Source organism: Ictalurus punctatus, chromosome 28 (assembly GCF_001660625.3).
Source record: "Ictalurus punctatus breed USDA103 chromosome 28, Coco_2.0, whole genome shotgun sequence".
Taxonomy (NCBI): Eukaryota; Metazoa; Chordata; class Actinopteri; order Siluriformes; family Ictaluridae; genus Ictalurus; species Ictalurus punctatus.
This window is the reverse complement of record NC_030443.2, coordinates 14,512,832-14,531,807: the sequence shown is the minus strand read 5'-3', so window position 1 is coordinate 14,531,807 and position 18,976 is coordinate 14,512,832. Positions and strand designations below refer to the sequence as shown.

Below are 18,976 nucleotides of genomic sequence, written 5' to 3'. Positions count from 1 at the left end.
TCTGCATTCACGACTGCCAATCGCATATATAAAAAGTTGTTATTTATGGACATGCATCAGCAGATAGCTGCCTACTTGGCTTTATCTTCTGCTCACCATGGAATATGGCCATATCTTCACATGCGCCCCTGTTCCCCTTCGGATAAACCGTTATTTTTATTTCATTCACTCACGCGTGACACCTGGCAGCACCAGATATAGTTTTATTGTAATGCGGTGAATTTTATGAGGGAGTGATAACAGAGCTCTGTCTCTCTTGCTCAGGCCTGTCCCAGGGTCCCTGGATGTAAATTGATATAGTCCCAAGCTGCTCTATCACTGCCTGGAATATTGGAGGGGTGTGGCGTGGTGGGGGTGCTCAGGCGACAGGCCGTCTGGACAGCCCCAAGTCAGCCTGTCTCCTAGTGATTCATGTGTATTTCTCGCACACATACATGCACAAATGTTAAGGGACCACACATGCATGCACTTAAATGGTCAAGCACTCATGCATCCACACACAACAATACGTATGTGAGGTTCCTCAGTGACCAAGACCAGATCCTCAGTGTTGTGTAGCAGAGTATACACGTGTATTTTCTGCCAACATGACTAACACTTAGATTTAATGACTAACACTTAGATTTAAACTAACACTCAGATGTACAAAGATTTTTCTTTGTAAATATACAGTAATTGGCACAAGAAACAAAACTGCAGTGTACAGTATGTGCAATTACTATGAAAAGATCCAGGGTTAGTTGTAGAGGCAGTTGCTTATTCAAAAAAATTTTTTGTGGAATGTCGTTAATTCTTCCGTGGAATTACATTTAAATTAAATTTAAATTTATGCTCTAAATGTATATACTTTGTTCATTGGACTAGCTTTTTGTTACTAGCATAGTTATAAAGGTCTGAAGGTGCATGACCACCATAAAACCAATAGGAAAACAATAAACTGACTATGTTGTTTGTTTGTTTTTTTTACTGTATTGATCTGTTGTTGGAAAATCATTCAAAATTAAATAGAGACAACTTTGTCTCATATCTTGATGTAATACCGTGATTGTTAGAGTGTAACTGTCAGTGAAGTCTGGTTATGATATTGAATGGGAGGACTAAAACATTTTACTACCTATCAGCAACTCAACTTTACTATTATGAATCTATTATGGTTAAGCCTTATACAGTAGCTTGAGATCTCAAAGGAATAAAACTGTTATACCTATGCATAGAAACACACTTATTGAAAGACAGGCAGGACCAGTTTTGATTGCTTTTTTTTTTTTTAAAGGGAAGTGCATTCAAGTCCGTAATTATGTCGTGTCTCTTCTGAATAGCAAGCACGGTAAATAGAGAAGCTGTCGCTTGCCATTAGACAGTTCTTTCACTCAAACCAAAGTTGTGCCATCCATGAGCATAATTTGTTCACGTAGTCTTCTGACTTGGAGATTGTAGACATTTTGAAGAAAAAAAAAATCAGTGATTGAGAAAATAATCCACCTTTATGTTTATTTTACTTTAGGTGTAATATATATATATATATATATATATATATATATATATATATATATATATATATATATATATATGTATGTATATATATATATATATATATATTATCTAGTGTTACTAAGTGTAATCATTTGACATGATTGTTAATGAAAGGCTGCATGAATCTATAGACTGAGCTAGAATGAAATCAGCCCCAGCCTCTACTTCATACAATTCTATGTATTTTTCTTACAATCATTGGTGGTGCTGTAAAAAAGAATCCATTTTAAACTATTTGTTTACAGCAAATAAAATGATGTGGATGTCAAAAACTGATGCTTATTTTTACGTCTAATATGTTCTCCTTAAAAAAAAAAAAAAAAGATAGCGGGAAGGCTTAGCCATGCATACTCATTTATACCAAGCCTTTATAGTTCGTATAAAAAAGTTGCTTATTTTACACAACTTTTTATGTCTATTTGGACAAGTTTTGCAATAATATGTCCGTATATGTCAACAAAATTAAATCATATGTTATATTTTTAACAGTTTTAATAGTTTTTAATAGTTTTTTCTATAGCCTTCTCCCAAGCAGCTGCTTAATCATTCACAACACTCACAACACCTATACGCTCTGTAATCCCACACACGTTTCCCTGTCAATCACTTTCTCTTTACTGCTCTCTCTCTCTAGAATCTTTTAAGGTGTATATCAGAGAAATGACCCAAATACCCCATGCTGGTCAACAGATTCATTTGAGCAGCTGTTTAGTCTCAAACACGCCCTTATCGCCTACCTTAATCCAACTTTCCCTGACAAACATTTTGTTTCTCAGATACACACATACAGGTGCAAACCACATATGCACACATGAGCTGACTCTAAAGTATTGTCAACAAACTGAGGTTGTACCGGAGAGGAAGTGAAGGATGGTCATGTTTGAAAATATTTGTGATGCTTGGACAGAAATCACTGTGTGCACACACTTCAGATTGAAAGGAATTTAAATGCTCCACACAGCATTTAGAACATGTGGTACATGCACTGTCATTTCTTATCTACAAAGATGACATTGCTACATTTTAATTGCATCAAACTGTGTTCTGTTCAATAAACTCAGCACCTTGATCACTCATAAAGTCGCTTTGGCCCATTTTTCTTGCTCTACCTTAAAGTGTCTTTATACTGCATGATGACCGGTGTCTACCTCTTCAGGAGAATTGTGGATGCATCATTGTTTTAGATCTGTTTGGACATGTAATTTAAAAAGCCTATGCAGCCTGTGGCATTTTAGGTTGTAATTGGAAAATCAGAGGAATCATGAGTAATTTAGGTATTAATTCAAGCTTATTTCTCTCTCTTTCCTCAGGCTGGCTGCCTTAGCTCTACTGTGGCTAAGCACTGAACTTCTTTGCACCTTAACAGAGGACCTACATTCTGGGTATCTGTGAAGTAGCTACACAGAAGATAAAGGCACAACATCAAGAAAAACAAGAGGAGGAAAGGTTAGACATTGGAATCATGGCTCCTGAAGCCATGGCTGAGCTTCGTGATTGGCTCTTTCTTCTCCTGCTGTGCCTCACACTGTTGGCCGAGGTGCTGCAGTGTGCTCCAACTGCCTCACAGGAAATGGATGCAGAGGGGGATGTAGTGTGTCCTTCTGTGTGCCGATGTGACGAAGACTTTATTTACTGCAATGACCGTGGTCTGAGTGCTATCCCACCACTCCCCCCATCTGCCTCCATTCTTTATCTTCAAAACAATCATATAGATAATGCAGGACTTCCCACATCCTTGGAGTACCTCACTACTGTGGAGGTTATATATCTCTATGATAATGAGCTGGATGACTTTCCCATGCACCTACCACCATCATTAAGGGAACTTCATCTCCAAGACAACAACATCCGGGTGCTACCTCGGGCTGCATTAGCCAGGTTGCCGCTCCTGGAGAAGTTGCATTTGGATGACAACTCAGTGTCCACAGTTAGTATAGAGGACCAGGCTTTTGCCGACAATCCTCGTCTTCGTCTTCTCTTCCTTTCCAGAAATCACCTTTCCAGCATTCCCTCAGGGCTTCCAGCTTCATTAGAGGAGCTCCGCTTAGATGATAATCGTATCTCAACAATTCCTACACATGCCTTCCGAGGTTTATCTTCCCTGCGCCGTCTTGTCTTGGATGGTAACCTTCTGGCGAATCAGCGCATTGCAGATGACACCTTCTCACGCCTCTCAAACCTCACCGAACTGTCTTTGGTACGGAACTCCCTTCAGACTCCACCTCTCAATTTACCTAGCGCACACCTGCAAAGACTCTCTCTCCAGGACAATGCACTGATCCACATGCCACGGGGCTCTCTTGATGGAATGCGTGGTCTTCAGAGGCTGGACCTTTCCGGGAACAACCTGACCACACTTCCCAGAGGTTTGTTCCGGGACATGGAAAGCCTGGGGCAGTTGCTTGTACGTGGCAACCCTTGGCACTGTGGATGCAACCTGCGCTGGCTGTATGACTGGCTGGAAGCCAAAGGGAACACTATTACAGTCCGAGGACTAACTTGCCAATCTCCAGAGCGAGTACGTGACATGCCACTAAGGGACCTTACTAGCCAAATGGATGACTGTGAATTGGCAGCTGCTGGAGGTGGGGGGATAGGTGGAGTGGGTTCACCAGGTGGGGGAGGTACTACTGGCAATAGAATGGGTGGAGCAGGAGTCATTTCCACAACTCTGTCCCCTCCACAAGGATCCTTGTTCACTCTGCGGTCCAAGCGACCGGGTCTGGGGCTTCCAGACAAAGGCTTAGACTACACACTTGGCAGCAGTGGTGTGGGCAAGAACCTGGCCCTGAATGTAAAGCCACTATCCCATGACAGCATCAGGGTCACATGGAGTGTGGCTCAAACATCTTCTTCTTTCAGGCTTAGTTGGCTCCGCCTAGGGACTAGTGCTGCAATGGGTTCCATTACTGAGACTCTAGTGAGGGGTGACCGAAGAGAGTATCTCCTTACTGCCCTCCAACCGGCATCCAGCTACATCATCTGCATGGTACCCCTAGTCTCTGGCAACGGGAACAAAGGCAGTATATCTGGAGGGAACACAGACACGGATGAGGCTCCAGTGTGTGCAAAGGCTGAGACATCTGATCCCAACCTGTCTGATGTTGACCAAGGAGAGGATCGTGGCTCGGAGCACATCACCTCACTTCCACTTGCTGGGATTATTGGTGGAGCTACTGCGATAGTTTCTCTAACACTTATTCTTGGAATATTCTGCTGGTATGGCCACCGCTCCAGGCGTTTTTCCTCAAGAGATCACTACAACCGCAGTAGCTCACGGAAAAGCAAGCATTATGATGACTACATTGAATCGGGCACTAAAAAAGATACCACCATACTGGAGATCCGAGGACCTGGATTCCAGATGACACCAATGGCTGCCAGAGAGACACTGCAGCCCAAGCCAGTACAGGAAGACTACATAATACACACAATCTTCCCTTCCAATGGCACAGGTCTATACAAACCCCCCAGTCACACAACTAATGCGGGCTATGGCACAAACCGTGGCTATAGAGAAGGAGGTATTCCAGATATAGATTACTCTTACACGTGATAAGGCTGATTTAGTGAACACTATAAAAAAAAAATATGGTACTGGATAGATGCACATTTTTTTAATCTGCATGGGGTCTACAGGACCCCATTGTGCCTTCTGTCTCCATTCCAACCTAGCCTGCTGTTCATGGCACCAAGGAAGCTCTAAATTGGCCGAAATGCCTACTAAGAAACCGTATTATATGTTTGGCACCAAGAAATGCCTATACCATTTTAGGCAGTGATTCCAACTGGCATTTTCACTCCCCCCAATGTAACCTGGTGTGTCCTCAGCATCACTGTTTTATCCCTGTCTCCCTTAGTGAGGTGAATGGATTCAAGGGCAGTACAAACTGTATTTTACACAGAGATTCCTCCTATTTAGAGCTCAAATTGTATGTGATATGGATAAATGGCACTTACTGAAAAAAGAACAAATTTGTATTTTAAACCTTCATCTCCTGTGACTCTAATTGTTAGCTGCCCAACTGCTTCAGTGTTGCTCCTGACATGATGTGGAGGAGTATAGTACTGGCTAGAGTGGCTAGAAAGACAGAGAACACCTTGGTGGATAAGGATTTCTCAAAATCCACTGCTGTACAGGGAATCAAAAGAGGTCTTGGCAGTTCAGCTCTTCGGGGACTAAAAGCTTGCTGGAATAAACATGGAGAGAACTGAAATTTTGCTTCTGGTTTTCATAAGTGACTTTGGACTTGGACATCTGGTGTAGGATTTTATGGGAGAGTATATGGAGTGACAAACAGTGGTCATGAATAGTGATGCACACTAGTTTTAAACACCTAAAAATGATCTTGATATGGTAGCAAGTTTCTTGCTGTCTGGTTCATTTTAACCTGGAGCTGTGGGGAAATGTGATCTGTAAGGTTCAATTAGACTGATGGAATTTTTTTTTGTTTTTTGTTGTTTTTTTTAAAGAAAATTGAAACACTATTATTAATGTTGAACACAGGCAAGGTGTGTAGATATTTGAATCCAACACAAAGACTTTTGGAAGTGAAAGTGTGAAAACATATTGTGTTCCAGACTTGTTATGTATTTTTTCTGAACGTTTATTTATCCCATACTGCTGTCTTTTTTGTTTTTTATCTGTTCTATGGTTTAAATAATCTGTTTAGCTAGAACTCGGTCAGTCTTGCTGCTGGTGACATTAAAAACACTGTGGTTTTGCCTAGCCCTGTAACTCGTGTAATGATTAAGAATCATTTTGTGTTGAATTAGTTGTCATTATATCACTATGAACTCTCCACCTGACCAGTTATTCCCCATACTATTGTTCAAGTCAGATCCTCCTCAAAATCTACCAGTGTGACTCCTTCACTCTACCCCCAAAAAGAAATTAGTATTGATAATATTCCTGTTAATGAAAAAGCTCTATGATGGCCCCCAAACACTTAACTATTCTCCTGATCTTACGTCAGTTTTAATGTATTTAATACTGATGAAGGGAAGCTGATTCTATGTCAGCACGAAACAGCCACCTCTAACCAATAACCTTTCTCTAGGAAATGGAGTCCATGCAGTGTCTTGTGGGCATGTGGGCAGGGCATCAAGCTGACACTTTCCTGTGTGATTACTCACTTTAATTCATTTGGCTCCCCAAACCCATCTGTAGTAGATAAGGCTGCTATCTACTCCAAATAGATATAGCTGTAAATTAGAGCTAGTGTTGAATGAAATGAAAGATAGCAAAGAGAAGGCATACAAACCGTAACACTGTGGACCTACACTGTGGGAGAATAGGGCACTTGTTGCATGAATCTGAGAGACAGATGTATTTATTGTGTATTTTTCTTTTCTGTTTTCCTTGTTGTTTGTTTGTTTTTTATTTAATTTAATTTTTTTTTACACATTATTCATGGGTGTAAGGGAAGTAGGAAATGCACTAGTGGGAGATATACAGTTTTGTGTTGTGTTCAGACATGCATAGAACTGTTTTTTTTTTTGTTTTGTTTTTTTTGTCTTCTATGTGTTTGCATTAATATACATCACTCTTTCCTTTCCTTCCCTTCCTGTCTCTTGGAATTTATATCAAAATCACCTTGTCCTGTCATCTTTCTTTTCCTTTCTGCTCTATCCCTTTTCTTTTATTTTCCTTTATTTTCCTTTCCTTTTTGACCTTGCTTTCCTTTCCTTCTCTTCTCTTGGAATTTATCTCAATATCGCCTTGTCCTGTCCTCATTCCTTTCCTTTTCTTTCCTTTCTGCTCTATCCCTTTTTTATTTTCCTTTCCTTTCTACTCTTACTTTTTTTTTCTTTCCTAATCTGTCCCTTTTCCTTTCCTTTCTACTCTATCCCTTTTCTTTTATTTTCCTTTCCTTTCTACTCTATCCCTTTTCTTTTATTTTCCTTTCCTTTCTGTTCTATCCCTTTTCTTTTATTTTACTTTCCTTTCTGCTCTATCCCTTTTCTTTTCTTTTTCTTTCCTTTCTGCTCTATCCCTTTTCTTTTCCTTTCTTTTCCTTTTTGTTTCCTCAGATTTCCTCCTCTACTCCCCTGAAGGAAAGGATTTTAACGTTTAATGTTTAAAAGTTGGAAGCAAATTAAATTCACCTGTCAAGTATATCTGGCTTGTCTGTGATTGTATTTGACATTACAATATAGTAGAATAGTGGGTCTTTTTTGTGGAATGTGGAAATTGAGCACGGCCTTTAGAAATTACAGGCATGATCTCACTATTTTCAGATTGCTGTTCCTGTTCTTTGTCAGATCATACTATGTGTGGTTATTACTAATGCCATTTATGCCTTTTATTGAAAAAAAAAAAAACACACACTTTTGTTTAACGAAAGACTGCTCCAGATTTTTAATGATTAAAATGATCAAATTCTACTTAGCAGTTAAGTGGAGTATAAAATAAAGATGTTCAAAGGCTTTCGGAGCAATCTCACAGGTGGCAGTAGTACAACAAGCTTCAGTCCTGACTCAAATCCTTATCGCAGAGAACCTGCCTTGTACTTGAAAAAGACGGCGTTGGTATTTCACCTTTCCTTCCTCACACACTTGCTTACATTTGAAATTCCCTTTGATGCATTACCCTTCCTTCCCTTTGACATTGCAGGATGTGGCACAAGGGTGTGGGCATGTTTCCATATGTTTGTTTTGTGAATATGTGAGGACACATACTGTATGTTGTGTTTATGTCGGGTCGATGTGTTTGAAGCATACGGGGTCAGTCGTGGTATTTCTTTTGTCTTTTTTTAAAACCATCTGCAGATTCTGCACCTCCTGCTGACACGGACCAGCAGTTGTTCCACCTGCAGCCCGTTTGCACAGATGTCTCCCTACACACACACGCACACACACACATACACACACACAGTGCCAAACTCAGCTATAGCCACGCACATTCATACTGCTACTGTATCACTCCTGAGACGAAGCCCTCACTTGCATACTCTCTAAAAATAACACTATTTTCCTTGTTTACGCTCACAATATAATGCCACTGTTACACTGCATTGCAGAGGGGTTTAGTTGAGGTCTCTATTTTCCTCCTGTCTCTTCATGCCCTTTTATTTTCCTTTGTTTTTTGGGGGGGTTTTTTTACCTCTTCATATCTGTCTGTCCTTATTTATCTCTATCACTCTATCTCTGTTTCCAGAACATTCCCTCAGGTGCTGCCATCAGCCCATTCTGATCATCATCTCTTTAGAGCTATAATCATCACACTCTCTCAGCCTTGTGGACGAAGAGTTATAGCGCTTTCAATCTGTCTAAGTGATGTAGTCTGCCTGTAATGACATCATACCGGTGGAGGCTACAGTACTTATGCAGAGCTTGACGAGCCGTCATAAGGACGTCATATCACATGCTTCAAGGTCTGCTTTAATTCACACTGGTACAGAACCATTTTACGGCCACTAGAGTTAATCTGGCTCCCCAGACTATATTACGCAGCATCAGTAGTGATACCAAAGTGTGTTTGCATGGTGAAGATGCCATTCTATCAAAGCTGCAGAGCAGCTGTTTAGTCTAAACAGCTACTCTGTAATACAATGCCATTTTGTGCAAAGAATACAGTCCATTATAGGGACATAAGAAGCGATGATGCAATGACGTCTGCCAGTAGAACAAAACCATAATCATTAAAGGCAATGAAATGAAACCCTTCATTTGGGAAACAAGACTAGGCAAGATTGCTGTTTGCCGGACCATAGTCTGCCGTTGGACATTTAAGAAATCGTTCACTGTAGCAACCATAGCAAACAGTGGAACTTGAGAAGCATCAGAGCTACACGTGCTACTTTTTCCCTGACCCATATTCTGACAAATCTCTTTTACTGGATATCTATCTCCATTTTCGAACTGTGGCTTCTTCTTTTTTTTCTAAGTTTATGGATGGATTGGTAGTCCACGTCCTAGGTGTATACCAACACCTGGTGAACATGTCAACAATACGGGTCAGTCAGTGAGTGCCTCGGCAGTAAGTACAGCAAAAAGAATTATTTTCTCTCAGAGAAATAGATTTTTTCATGCTATAAATCATTGCTGACCAAGTGACACAACATAAATGAGGAGCCGTCTTAGACTAAACACAATACATACGTTGACTTTCTCCAATATGTCAATCCAAACTGACCTACAATTCATAAATTCATAGCTGGGCATGAGAGTGGTGGCTTAGTACTTAGGGCTCTAGGCTACTCATTGTGAGGTTATGACTTCAAATCCCAGCACTGCCAATTCTACCCTCAGTGCTTAACCCTCAACTGCTCAGCTCAATTGTAAGTGATGTTGGATAAAAGTAGCAGTACAGTGGCTTCCATTGTCGTCGTGGGATTTGAAATCAAGACCTTCTAGTACTATTTTAGAATCTTAAACAGTAACCGAAATACATGTAACCGGATACAAATACGTTATTCGGAATGAACAGATAATGTGTTTACATACACATACAAATAGGATTTTTTAAAATTATTATTCCTGCAGGACTCAATAAAGAAGTCACACAAGTCGGAGGTTCTTACATTCATGTAGGTATAACAAGCAGTCAGATACGAAGCTTGCAGGACAAACAAAGACATCTTCATTAATGTGAATGTGCACAGCTGTGCTATATATTTCATTCATCCTTAGTCACTGCCTGGTCCGGGTCATGGTAGTTTAATTTACAGTTAGTTAGCTAGTTTGTTTATATTTTGGGATATATATCTAGATTAATTAAAAAATATCATGGACAGTTACAAAGAAAGTCAATAAAACTAGTCTCTTGTTGGAATTAATTATGAACTAGAATGATGTAGCTGAGCTTGAGAGGTTGACAGTGGCGGTGTTTTTCAGTGTTTTCCTGTTTCTTTGGGTTTTGTTTTTTTTCAGGGGCATAGTGCTAAAACATATTTAATTTAATATAAATAAATAAATAAACAAAACACCCTTACAGCTTAGCTCATGTCCACTTAGGGTAATACAGATAATGGCATTATGTTACACTCCTACTCAATTCTCACTGCCCCTTCGTTAGATAAATGAATAAATCCTAGGTTTTCATAAGGCCAATCTGTCGAGGCTTGATGAACTGGTCCTCTGCTGTCACTATGTTTCCTGTATGTGGCATGTCCTGTGGGAGGCTTTAAGAACTACTGTCTCATCACTGTCTTTGCAGAATGGATAGACACAGCAAAATGTATGCTGCTACCAGTTATAAAAGAGAAAACAAAAATTCCTGGAAGATATGATGTACCAGTTATTCTATGGGATATGTTTTTTGGTTGTTTTTTTTTGTCTACCTTGCCAGAAATATATATATATATATATATATATATATATATATATATATATATATATATATATATATATATACACTTTTTTTGTACATTGCTGCTTTTGAAAACAGGGCTCTCTTCTTTTTCCTCTGTTGGACTGGCTGATTTATGACACAAAGAGAAGGGGAAAAAAGACTATTTTGTATAAAGTATGTTTTTTTTTTCTATGTGATTAAAAAGAGATGTACTGAAACCGGCTCTGTTTTTTTTTTTTTTTTTTTTGCGTGTGTGTGATGTCTTTGAAAACGTAACTGTGGAGTGATGTGTGATTGTTCATTCATTCGGAGTGTTTTAAATGCTGTTTTCTTTTATATGCTTCTGTCTCTTTCTCTTCCAGTCACAATTCCTATATTCTCTGTTCTCTGTTAACACACTGCCACCAACACACACAATGCAGAGTGATGTATGATAGAGAGAATAAAAGATTTAAACTTGCTTTAAATTATTTATCATGACCATGTCATGGAACACAGTGACACAATATCTGAAATGTGAAATTAAAAATCCTGTTAGAAAAAAAGAGGTGAATGGTTATATAATAACCTGCATGTCGAGACACATTTAGAATTCATCTTTCATCTTCACATATTCATCTTTATCTGACTCACCCTATAGCTGTCATATACACACGGGTTTGTCTTACCATCCTTACAAGGACCTTCCATTAACACAATTATTACTGCCGCTAATTAATCTCATGCTTACACATAAATCTAACACTAACCTTAAATTCAGTAAAAGAAAACTTTTAGCTTTAAACAAAAGCTACTTTTGTGTTAGTGTGTGTGTGTGTGTGTGTGTGTGTGTGTGTGTGTGTGTGTGTGTATATATATATATATATATATATATATATATATATATATATATACACACACACATTTCTATTCTTTTTGGGACATGTGGTCCCCATCAGTATATAAAAATATGACCCCACACACTCTCACACAAACAGATTCAGTCACTCTCTAGCTGCCACGTATTCCTATATTGTACACTGCCCTCACCATGTACTCCCATTCCAATTTCTGCTCTTACAGCTCCCTTCTCTTACAGCCGATTTCTGCATGCGTGGGGGAGAGCGAGCGAGCGAGCGAGTGAGAGAGAGAGAGAGAGAGAGAGAGAGAGAGAGAGAGAGAGAGAGAGAGAGAAATGGAGGTGAGAGTTGCTGTGGATGATGGCTACAAACCAACCCAGAACAAAAAAAAAACAACAAAAAAAACAGGTTTCGAATTGCATCAAGCATCACTTTAGTCTGGAAAGAGCGATGTTTCTGTCTATCTGTGCACCTGGACCTGGGTTCTCTCTGAACAGAAGGACAGAGAGAGAGAGAGAGAGAATTATTATTCTGAGTCAACAGCCTCCTGGTCCATAGGGAAATAATCTGCTGAAAAATAATTCTTTTAGTCGACACATTTGGCTGTTCAGAAATGTGTTTCTCACCTCAGCGGAGAAAAAGCTCGCGTCATTGTTTCCACACAATCTCTCATGTTTTAATGGCAGACTGTCTCATTCTCTGTCTCTAGTTTAGGCCCGGCACGGTATTCCTTCCTGAACGCAGGCACTCGGGTGTGTAAATACCAAATATGACTGATTAAAACTCATCTTTAGAGTGTAAATACACATGCAAAGCAATCATTCTTGCATGATTTCTATCACCAAAACACACACACACACTCATCTGGAACGCGTATGCTCACTTTCTCATCACTGAGCGGATCTGTGGAGTCGGGTTTCAGTGTGAGGTGATGTGTCTGAAGGCAGAGTGTTCAAGCATGCAATATGTGTAGCCTATATGGATCATTTGAGACTAAAGTTTAATTGTATTAAAAATTCATGGTATGATAGCGTGAGAACTTTATAACTATATCAGTTTTCGGTACTTACAACATTTTTACAAAAAAGACATGGACCAGGCTAATATTCTCAGATCATTATATTAGCATTCCAGCAGTAGATAGACATAGTCTCAAAGAAATTAGGCAGATTATGTCTTCCCAAATGATTGGTTGGTTAATTGTTATACACTGGAAGATTAGAGACCAAAAAAAATGATTTATACTGTTGTAATACACAAGACAGACTGTGGCTAGCAATATTATGGTTGGAATGAGGAACATCAGAGAACAGTACTGTTAGGTCTACTACCACTTTAGAGTAGGATGAGGAGAAAGGTTTTGGTTTCAAGCTATTCTTGGTATGAGTGAGGGAGCTTGGGAATTTCACAAAGTTTTGTACATTGGGAGTTTGCTGGCAGCCTACTTTGCTCTTACCTTTTCTGTGATGGTTGCTAGCAAGCTAGCTCACAAAGCAGAAATACAAATAAAAACACAAAAGCCAGTTACTTATTGCAGCATACTGGATATAATCAACATATTGGCTCCTTTAAGGAATCTTTTGTAGTGAAATTAAGTGAAATATGAAATCCCAAATCCTAATAATAATAATAATAATAATAATAATAATAATAATAATAAAAGCTGCAAACAGCATTTTTGGGGGCCAAGCACTCACTTCCTGTTTGGCGGCTTTGCTGTCAGATTCATTGACCCATTACACTCAAACAGTTTTGAGTATTCAAAATTATTTTGATAACTTTTGTGAGGCTTACTCTGAAGATGTTGTGTGCCAAACTTGGTGATGATTGGATAAAATTTTAGGAGTAATGAAAAAACTGTTTTTGACAAAATCCAAGATGGCGGGAAATCTTATTAGGTGGCAATTAATGTCATAATAAGTGTTGAATTTGTCTCGACACAGGGAATCGAGGGATGGCTTTTCAATTTTGGACACATGGTTCAAAAGTTATGATCATGAACATACTTCCAAATTAGGCCCACATTTGACCTGATGGCAGCACTAGAGCATTGGCAGCACTTGGCCAAATTATGGTCAGAATATTTCTTATAGCCTCCACAATCAGTGCACCAAACTTTTTGCCATACACACTCTAACCAGTAGAAGAAGAAGAAGAAGAAGAAAAGGTAGAATAACAATACGGTGCCTACTCACCATCAGTGCTTGGCTCCCTAATAATTAGCACTGTGCTGTAATAAATACTGTAGGACCTCCCTTTTTGATGCTAACGCCACCAAAGCGGTCGTGCAACTGGTTAACAATACAATGTAAATTCCCCTGTTAGATTTCAGCGATGTTAAAACTGATGTGAAGTTTCAATCATGAAATTTAACCCCAAAAATAGTCTGTGCCACAAAATCATTGATCGCAGTGAATTTTTATAAAAATTTACAATTGCAATTGCTTGTGAAATTTCACTGTAAAAATAGCATAGGCATGGTTGTAAAGAAAAATGACAAATTATGGCTGCTTCAAATTCCCAGTTGTAATCCACCAGTGTATACAAAGCTGCTTTGCAGTTGCATGACGGAATACATCAAATTTTTAAAAAAATTAAATTTGAACCAGATATCTTATGCAAAATGTTATGATACTCATTAATGATACCGCATGACTGGGATGTGATTTGTCTGATGCAAGGACTTCCATTAAAATGAACACAATTTCACAAGTATTCTTTTTAAACTAGTGCTGGCCTGTTTGCAAACTTGTACCATAAAACCTAAACTTGGGTACCATACTTATTCTTTACAGCACTCTTCATCATGCTTTATTATGTATTTTATGATATTATGCTTTGGCAGGGAGTGTACCTGGAATGTAGAGATGAGAGAATAGGTGACAAAGAAGAAAAGATGAAGAGGAAGGAAACAGGATAGCATTTTATATATATATATATATATATATATATATATATATATATATATATATATATATATATATATATATACATACATACATATAGGGGTTTACTCAACCTCCCTACATGCATACCCCATTTCCACCCCCAGCATTGCAGTTATTGATTAGCCTAAAGTGCAGTCGAGGTCACTAGTCATTCGTCTGACTTTTTTCCACCCCTCGTTCATTGGCCTTCCATTTGTCTCTGTCTCCGTTGCCCATCCCCCATCCCCATTCTCTCCATCCACTCTTGCCCTGTCTGCCCACATGTCCTTCATTCGACACTCATAAATCAATCAATCAATCCAATTTTTGTGTCGGGAGCCGGTGTGAGCATGGCTGCCTGAAGCGACGCCCTGCAAAATGCAGTGAGCGATAAGGAGAGGGGGTGGGGGGAGGGAGAGACAGACAGAGAGAGAAAGACAAGAGAACATTGTGCTTAATCTCCATTCAAATCTTATTAAGATAAAGGATTGAATAATGAGACATCGTATTATTTGATTAGTGCATTTCAAAGGCACTGATTAGGTGTGGAGAACCAGACTTAGGGCCGGCAAAATAAGGTGTGGGTTCCTAACCATAGCAAATAGGTCTCTCTCTCTCTCTCTCTCTCTCTCTCTCTCTCTCTCTCTGTGTGTGTGTGTGCACGTGAGTGTGGTGTGTGCTTGGCTGTATGATGAGGTCAGTAGCATTTTGCTGTGCTGTTTAGAGAGAAAATTAGAAAATCGAAGTGACCGATGCAGCATCCTGCACTGGGCCAGAACAGGACAGGACAGCGAGATGCACAGGATCCAGAGGAAAATCTAAACGAATATGTCATCAAAATACACACACACACACACACACACACACACACACACACACACATGCAAAGCATATACAGTACAGTTTGACAATATGACCTGTGGTAAATTGGCATCAAAGCCAGATGGCTAGCTGCGCTTTGACATGCTCACCAGTGGCCTATTTATTTCCATTGTGACTAAAGGTGGCTGACAACAAAATGTGGGCAGTGTCAGAAATTTTAGTTCAAGATTTCAGTGACCATTACTATGACACTCACCTATTAACAGGAGGGTGGCATAGCATGAAGCAAAACTCAAAGGTAACTACAAATATAATAGTAGCAATGGCAAAATCAATTCAAGCGTCTTTATTGTCAACAGGACAGTAGGCACAGTAAGAGACAGTGTAGCACCGACCAGTACTAAATGCTGTAAATGTAAACATAACATACTATGACATAGTATTCAGCAGATAAGCTTATATCATATAGAGTGGTGCTTGAGTTTTTTAGTTTTTTATATAAGAATTTTCTAAATATCTGCATAAATATGATCTAAAACACCATCAAATTTTCACACAAATCCTAAAAATAGACAATGAGAACCCAATTAAACAAATGAGACAAAAATATACCCAATATTACATATCTGTGAGCGGCAAAAAGTATGTGAACCTCTAGGATAAGCAGTTTAATTTGAAGGTGAAATTGGAGTCAGGTCATTTCATTCAGTGGGATGACAATCAGGTGTGAGTGAGCACCCTGTTTTATTTAAAGAACAGGAATCTATCAGAGTCTAATCTTCACAACATATGTTTGTGGAAGTGTATCATGGCATGAACAAAGGAGACGTCTCAGGACCTCAGAAAAAGAGTTGTTGATGCTCATCAGGCTGGAAAAGCTTACAAAACCATCTCTAAAGAGTTTGGACTCCACCAATCCCCAGTCAGACAGATTGTGTACAAATGGATGAAATTCAAGATCATTGTTACCCTCCCAGGAGTGGTCAACTAACAAAGATCACTCCAAGAGCAAGACATTTAAAATTCCATGAGGTCACAAAGGATCCCAGGGTACTGCTACTGCCACGCCGCCATCTTGGATCAAAATGTCGACAAAGCACACGTTATCACACAGTCTGTTATGAACTTGGCCAAGATCTTATCACATACAGTGTGATGTACAATAGTCTGTGATGTAACTGCATACTGTAAAACCAGATTTACTTGCTACTAACAAAGCTAAAAAAAATTTAATTGAGAGTTATCAAGTTGTCAAAATCTATCTGTGTGTGCTACCGTCATTTTCATTTGTTCATGGTTTCATTAACTTTACATGCTCATTATACTTTGCATCCCTGTATCTCTCGCTTTTTCTCTCTTTGCCAATGTCATTACATAGCTATTTACATATTCTCAGTAGGTGATGAAACCTTTAACAGTTTAGCTAAAATAATTGCTAGGAATTACTTCTGTGTTGTTTCAGAAAGGGTATAAAGAAAAGGTATAAATTACTGCACTATCTGCTCCAAAGCTTGGTTGCTTTTTATAACTGAGTTTATTATTAAATGTCCTGACAGCTTTGAAATTAAGGCTCGGCCAAAAGGAGAGAGAAAAATGTACCTAGCAAGCTAAACAATGCAACTAGCAAGCTTAATGAGCTAAATGTCATGATTTAGCTTACATACCTTTTGTTAGAATGACTGTCACAGCTCCACTGCTATGTAATTAAATCCTTAAGTTCGGTATTCAGCCATTTGTGATTGTCTTTGGGGTTTGAGCTGTAATCTTTGAAATGATACACACTAAATAGAACAGTGTGTGTGTGTATGTATATATATATATATATATATATATATATATATATATATATATATATATATATATATATATATATATATATAAAAAGAAGAGATGGCTAGTTCATGTTTGCTTGATTATATATGTTAATACTGTTCATTTATTTAGAGGTTTTCTCAAAAATGAAACTCACTTTGGCATCCTTTAAAGATAAACATGTCATTTGAAACCATTAATATGAACTCTGTAGAATACTAAATTATGTAAGATATGTATTATGCAGCACACAGCTTGAAAAATAACCGCCTGTCCTCATGCCATTTCTAGAAGCTAGTTGGCTAGCTATCTGCTAATATGTTGTGTCACATGTCACAGATTAATACAAGAGGGATTTCAGTACATCGTTATATACTCTGTGGAGTATTTAACAGTAACTGAGTCCATCAAAATACAGCATAATGACCTAAAATTAGCTATGTTTGCTAGCTAGTCAGCTTAGCATGCAAGTTCTGTGGCGGAAAGTAACTGAGTACCACATCAACCTTTGATATCAGATGTGACTGGAGCTTATTTAGAAACATTAAGACTAGTATCTGTCATATGTCCTGCTCTTTGAATCAGTTTCATACAGATACTGAGATGTCTGTCTTTAAATGGGGGGAAAAAATAAGTGAATTTAGCACTGTGTTAGCAACATTGCAGATCAGCTCCATAATGCAGTGTGGTGTGATATCGATTCCCAAGTCATATAAGACTACACTTTTTTTCACACACACACACTTCTGCCTGTCTCTGTTTTGTGAAAGCTATCAGAGTTTTCCCATATAGCTGTGATCTAGAATTAATGCTTCCCAGCTTCCCACCTCACCTCTTTCTCTCTCACACACACTCACACACACAAACACACTGCTGTGATATACTGTTCACTCGTTCCCTGGTGCACGTGAACTATTCATTACACAAGCCACTGGTTTAATCCTCACACACTCCCCACTCGGCCAGTGCTGTCCTCTGATCAATGCAACCAGAATAAATCAATCGATGGCCCTGCTACACGAATACACACTCTCGTCTTTTCTCCATTTTGATGTAAGGGGTAAATTGGTGAATGTAAGAGCATTTCATTTTGATGTAAGGGGTAAATTGGTGAATGTAAGAGCATTTCATTTTGATGTAAGAAGTAAATTGGTGAATGTAAGAGCATTTCATTTTAGTGTGAGCGATAAACTGGTGAATGTAAGAGCATTTTATTTTCATGCGAGATGTAAATCGGTGAATGTAAGAGCATTTTATTTTCATGTGAGATGTAAATCGGTGAATGTAAGAGCATTTTATTTTCAAGCAAGAGGGAAAAATTGCAAATGTAAGAGTATGTTATTTTAGTGTGAGAGGTAAAATGCTAAATGTAAGAATGTTTGCTTTTCTTGCAAGAGATAAAATGGTGAATGTTAGAGCATAGTATTTGCATGCAAGAGATAATATTGTAAAGGTAAGGACATTTTATTTTCTCATGTGAGAGATCAATTTAAGGGCATTTTGTTTTTATGCGAAATTTAAAATGACGAATGTAGGTGCATTTTATTTTTGTGTGAGACTTCAATTGGTAAATGTAAATGCATTTTAGTCTTGTGCAAAAGGTAATACAGTATATAGTAATAGTATACAGTAATAGTATAAAAGTAAGATCATTCTATTTTTATGTGAGAGGTAAAATAGTGAATGTAAGAGCATTTTATGTGCATGTGAGATGAAAATGATTAATGCAAGAGCATTATATTTTCACA

At 38.5% G+C, this 18,976-nt stretch overlaps 1 protein-coding gene across 1 annotated transcript; it reads left to right on the top strand.

Annotated features, from left to right (window-relative positions):
* The first annotated feature begins 2,792 nt into the window (after window positions 1–2,792).
* On the top strand, window positions 2,793–6,941 carry flrt1a (fibronectin leucine rich transmembrane protein 1a). The gene has a single exon (XM_017459467.3). The coding sequence runs from the start codon at window positions 2,996–2,998 to the stop codon at window positions 5,087–5,089; it is 2,094 nt and encodes a 697-aa protein (XP_017314956.1). The 5' UTR covers window positions 2,793–2,995; the 3' UTR covers window positions 5,090–6,941.
* Window positions 6,942–18,976: the final 12,035 nt, after the last annotated feature.